Source organism: Sinocyclocheilus anshuiensis, unplaced genomic scaffold, assembly GCF_001515605.1.
Source record: "Sinocyclocheilus anshuiensis isolate Anshui unplaced genomic scaffold, SAMN03320099.WGS_v1.1 scaffold190, whole genome shotgun sequence".
Taxonomy (NCBI): domain Eukaryota; kingdom Metazoa; phylum Chordata; class Actinopteri; order Cypriniformes; family Cyprinidae; genus Sinocyclocheilus; species Sinocyclocheilus anshuiensis.
In genome coordinates this window covers 145,731-151,647 of record NW_015547663.1, presented here as the reverse complement: position 1 = coordinate 151,647, position 5,917 = coordinate 145,731, and the positions used below count along the sequence as shown (strand labels likewise).

General features: G+C 37.5%; 1 protein-coding gene across 1 annotated transcript in view; it reads left to right on the top strand.

Annotated features, from left to right (window-relative positions):
* Nucleotides 1-5,917, top strand: part of LOC107702414 (attractin-like protein 1) — a 101,253-nt gene that overhangs the window by 32,044 nt on the left and 63,292 nt on the right. Inside the window, 3 exon segments of the mRNA XM_016504738.1 lie at nucleotides 1,069-1,287; nucleotides 2,160-2,297; nucleotides 5,103-5,196. Coding sequence (XP_016360224.1) covers nucleotides 1,069-1,287; nucleotides 2,160-2,297; nucleotides 5,103-5,196 — 451 coding nt within the window.

Below are 5,917 nucleotides of genomic sequence, written 5' to 3'. Positions count from 1 at the left end.
CTTGGTGGAATAGATCTGCTACGCTGCTGCTGCTGCTGAATTGCTGCTGCTGTTGGTTATTGCTGTAGTTGTAGATAATTGCTGCTGCTGCAAGCAGGTACAGGAACTTGCTACTGCCAATGCATATGGCAATACGGTGCCATTAGTATTTAAGACATACTGCTGCTGCACAAATAGCATATAAAATAACCCATAGCAGATCTATACAGGTGGAGCTGGGGAAGGTGGAGTGTTTCAGAGAAACTCTGAAAGCGCGCTGCAGGGATCTCTAGTGAATGCTAGCCAGCCATATAAATGCAAGGCAGTAAGCTCATTGGCTGCATATGCAGCATGACCCAATCAGCTGTGCCAAGTCGTTTAACTCTCTGAATATCATCGATTACGTTAACAACCCGTTGCCTGCGCCATCTAGAGTTTCATGACTGAACTATATATTTATATCTCCTAGCTGATATGCCAGTGACGTCTTTTAATTTGCGGGGTGCCAATAAATTTATGTCCGTCAAATCATGGACTTTCACTATTTGAATCAGCAGGGATGTATTTTTATTCTCAGAGTTGTCTCATCTGGTTTCCACGCCTTACTCGTCTAGACATTTCCTCACCCCTAAACAAATGATTTTTTATTGCATGCCGAATCAAATCAAATGGTGCTGTTGAAGATCTGTCAACTCCTGCAGCTGAGAATCCATGAACTCCTGCCAGCATAATGACTAACATTGTGCGTTTTCACTGTTATTGGTGCCATCATGTTGACCCTGAACACACTTTGTGTGTAATGCTTGTTGTTGTGAGGTCTGAGATCCTAAGAGATGTGATTTGGCTGCCGGGGAGGTGGATCAAACTGAAAGAGGCTGACGCATATGGCTCTGATGTGCTCTTTAGGGAGAGTGAACTTTCTGGTGGTATTTGAGAGCATATTACTCAGTCAGTGGAGTGATATGCCCCGTGAGAGCTTGAAAGTATAATTTTAAGCGTGTCTTTGTTGCTTCTCATTGTTTATTTCTCAGAATCTGCTGGCTTTTTTCTCTTTGGCTTCTCATCTCTCTCTTTTCTTTGTCATTGCAGCTCAGAACTGTTCTGGTTTGCGTACATGTGGTCTGTGTCTGGAGCAGCCTGACTGCGGCTGGTGTGGGGACCCTAGTAACACCGGCCGAGGGCAGTGCATGGAGGGTTCGTATCGCGGACCCATGAAGAGCCCCTCTAAACACAGCCAAGACATGGTGCTGGAGACGGGGCTCTGCCCAAAAGAGCGGGGCTTTGAGTGGGCCTTCATCCAGTGCCCTGGTGAGAACCACCCACGTTTTGACAATCACGTGCACACTTGAACTTTAAAGAGCAAATTTGTTCCACCAGGGGTTTTCAAACTGCAGGGCAGGGAACCCCTTGGGACACAAAGGGGTGCAAGATGATCTGCAAAAAAATGATAGAACAAAATGACCATATGTATTTTTTTAGGGCTATAATTGTTAACGTATATATGTAAAGATATTAATGAAATATGTTTAGTGTGACAGTAAATAAATGATACATTTACTGTGTTAAGACAGAAATAGTGATCAGAAATAGTGAGATTAATTGTGATAATTTTATTGACAGCTGTGGTTTTTAACATTAATACTTCTATTCAGTAAGAATAATTCAAATTCATCAAAAGTGACTGCGCTATTTTAGATGATGATTTTTTTTTTGAAATAAATGCCAATAGCTTTTCTATTCATCAAATAATCCTGAAAAAAGTATCCTGTTTTCCATGAAAATATTAAGTACATGAAGCCTTGTTGAGCATAAGAAACGTTTTTAAAAAACATTAAGAAATATTACTGGCCCCAAACCTTATATATGTATGCATTTATTTATTGTTGTAATTTAACATTTTTGTTATTTCCCTAATAACGATTTAATTTACTTTAGTACTTAGTGACAATATATAAAAATAATTTTGTTGTCTTTACAGTATCACTCCACATTTTTACAAAATATATAAATGGGGTTTAAACATGAAAATATGTATCTGCTTTCATATTTTTGGAAAGGGATCCCTCACCAGGGGATCATTATATTTGGGGGTTCTTGGCATAAAAAGTTTCAATATCCTTTAGTTTTCAATTGAGTCATCTCTGACAACAAGATTTGTAAAAATTATTTTTATTTCCCAGCATGCCAGTGCAATGGCCACAGCACGTGTGTGAATGGCAGCGTGTGTGAGCAGTGTCGTAACCTCACCACCGGGCTTCACTGCGAAACATGCTTGCCCGGATACCATGGAGACCCAACCAATGGTGGAAAGTGCCAAGGTGAGAATATTTGCACCTGCTACTAACTGGGCATTTTGATACACCATTTGGCTTAGTAATGGAGAAAAGAGCGCACTGGGAAATGAATGTTGAGGACAAAGAGGTGGTTGCACTGCCAGAGGTGAGGGGCAAGATCACACATAGACATGCACTCACATTTTTTCTCTTTTGCCCTGGAGATGTCGGTTTACAGCATTGGCCTATGATTCTAGGAGAAACAGGATATGCTGTAACAGGCCATTATGTTCACAGATATGAGACAACACCCCCACCAGGACTTTAACACTAAGAGCTAGCCATCACAAAACATGTGCTAGTTTAAACTTTCTAAAAGTGTGGTCCTAAGAGGTCTTATGTTTTATTTACAACATATTTTTGAATGTAAATGGATTTGTTGTGTTCCTCAATGTTTTTGTGAAATTTTGCCCAAGGCCTCCTTTAGTTTAATGCTTGATGGGACGTCAGTTCTGAAACTGCGCCCTGCAAACACTATCATGTTTCCCATATTCTTGAGAAATATGATATTCATATTCCTTCTTAAAAGCAGACCAGTTTACAAAAGGCGTTCATACGCACATCAGCATAGACCTTTGATATACGACCTACAGGATTCTGGGATTTAGAGACAGTGTAGAATTGGTCCTATACATGTTGTCATGTATGTTTAGCACGGCGGACAAAAGCCTGTCAGAGCCCAATGATCTGCAGCGATGTTAGTCCAGCGTGAAGAGCGTGTGTAGAATTAAAGCTTATTTTAGAAATAATTATAGTCCACTGCTCAAAAAAGGTGGAAATGGATTTTAGTACAGATAAAAGACTGGCACTTAAAGCTAGTGTTTTTGTCAGTGGCAAAAATCTTCTGAACGCAAATGTACCTGTTTTGCAGAGTTTCAGAACTGGTGATCTTGAAGTGAATCATATAATAAATGAAATTTTCCTCATGCTTTGAAATAAGAGTTAATTGAAAGTCTCCAAAAAGACCAGTTTGATCCAAAATTTCATCCAGATTCCACAAATACACTAACATAACTCCCACATCAATGGCAGTAATGCCAATATAGAGTTCAGTAACTTGTTGTGTTTTATATGACCACTTTACATGTTATACAATATATGTTTGTATATACAGTATTATTCACAAGTTCGGAGTCAGTTTTTTTTTTTCTTTCTTTTTTTGAAAGAAATTAAAACTTTAATGCAACATGGATGCATTAAATTGATCAAAAGCGACAGTAAAGACATTAAAATAAAATCAAACTTTTAAATATCTTTAAGGGTGCTTTCACACGTTTCCTCGGTTCGTTTGGGCATATGTGAACACGGCAATCGCACCCGGATCCGCGCCAAAATAATCGGTGTGAGATCGCCAGAACGAGGTGGTCTCGGCTCGATTGAAAACGAACTCTGGAGCGGTTCGGTTGTAGTGAGAAAGCAATCCGATCTAACGGACCAATGAACCAGGCTATATCACAATGTATAATGGGTAATTACGTGAGTTCCGTGAAAAGCATTAGCTTTGTTGTTTTGCTAATACTTCAAAATGAACCTGTGAATGTCTGTGGGTGAGCACGTCTTCACCATTCAAAATAAAAAAGCACACTTTTTCATTTTATAATGGCATCTTATTGCTCTTCTTCCTAGTAGGTGCATTTTAAAAATGTTTTCCCGATGAATCCTGGACTCCTGCTCAAAATGATAAATTAATATAAGGACAGCTCCAAAAAAAAAAAGCTGTTGTCGTTCCATCCTGACGGATGCCAGCTGTGACAGCTAAGTGGAATCCTGGAAAATAAACCGTGGAACTTTGACCAATGAGACAACAGTTTACTCGCGCATGACTTGTATTAACAAATTTGGTCTGTTTAGAAACTTTGCCGTGTGAAAGCGAACCGCACCAAGAATAAAAAGCAACATTGTAATAATTTTAATCCCTGTTTCGGAACAAAGCAATCTATCTACAGGTGTGAAAGCACCCTAAAATGTCTTCTTTCAAAAGAAGACTTTTTTCAAAACCATTAAAAGTTATTACTGACCCCAAACTATTGAACGGTAGTCTATATTATAAAATACAAAGACAACATTTTATTTATATAATATTTACAAAATATATTTGTAAGTAAATTTATAAAATTGAAATGTGTAAATCTGTTAAATATCTACACATTCTATTTTAAACTAATTTTTGTAATTTATAGTGCTAAATTCATATATTTTAGTTTTACATGGCAAGGTATGTGTATTTTTATTTTTTTCAAATGCACATAGAATGATGAAAATGTACCATTTTGTTTGTTCATTGACCTCTGTGGTTAAGGTTTATAATTTATTATTTTGATTTTCATCATTGATGTTGCCTAAGGACAGTAACACGATGTTCTAATGTAATGCAGCCAAACTCGCTTCTCTGTGAACAAATCTGAGAACAGAGGGACTACCTATGAGCTGATCTCACTGTTTTTGTCAGCTTTTTTGACCACGTGTGAGTCAATTAAGTCATTTGTATTTGTTTTTATTTGTTACCTTCAATATTAGATGGTGTCACAGAAGTTTTCCAGAATTGCTCTGTTATAGCAGTAGATAAAAAGACCTCATTCCTTATTGAAATCAACCTGTTTTCTTTAAATTGCAGCGCATTTCATAATTAAATAATGTTTAAGCTGCTAAGCTGTATTTGTAAGATGAGTCTCGTACTTCTCTGTGTTTGTTTTCACAAAATGTGTTTCTCTCTTTCCTTCCCCCTTCTATTAATCTTTATATCTCTCTATATATTTCTCATCCTCCCATTTTTGTCTTTTTTTTTTTCAGCCTGTAAATGTAATGGCCATGCCAACGTGTGCCAGGTGCTGACGGGCAAATGCTTTTGCACCACCAAGGGTATCAAAGGCGACCAATGCCAGCTGTAAGTACCTATGCTGCATGCAATCATTTACTTATATAAATAAAATATTAAATACATGCCAAGACTTTTATTTTTTTAAATGTATATAATAAATGCTTGTTTAAGTAATACATTACTATACTTGTTCAATAATTAATTAATTAATTATTATTTTTTATTTTTTCTTAAACCCAATTGAGTTTGTCCCTGGATCTTTCCCAAGTATAGTTAATAATTCCATACCCCTTTAATCATTAAGTCCCCTGCATTCCATTTAGCTTGACTCTGTGTCCTCACAATTTTGGCTAAAGCTGACCTGCAGACGCAGCATATTTTGTCTGCATGTGTGCACACACTTTAATAGCACTAATGGAGGTGGAAGTGAGGTGTGGGAGTGTGCTGGCGTGTGTTTGTGACTATTAGAGAGACCAATTCTCTTTGACAATAATAAAACTCGAGTGTTTCACTCACTGCATTGTTATATGTGCATGCAGAAATTCTAAAGATTGGGTTGACCAGTCATGCTCATTTAGGAGACGTGGGTGTGAACTGAATTTCCCACATTTACATTTACATTTACATTTAGTCATTTAGCAGACGCTTTTATCCAAAGCGACTTACAATTGGGGGATACATAAAGCGATTCTTCTTAAGAGGCAAACAGACACAGGAAGTGGTTGTAATACCAAGTTCTTAGACATTGTTCAAATAAGTACAAGCTAGAAAGAGAAGGAATAAATAA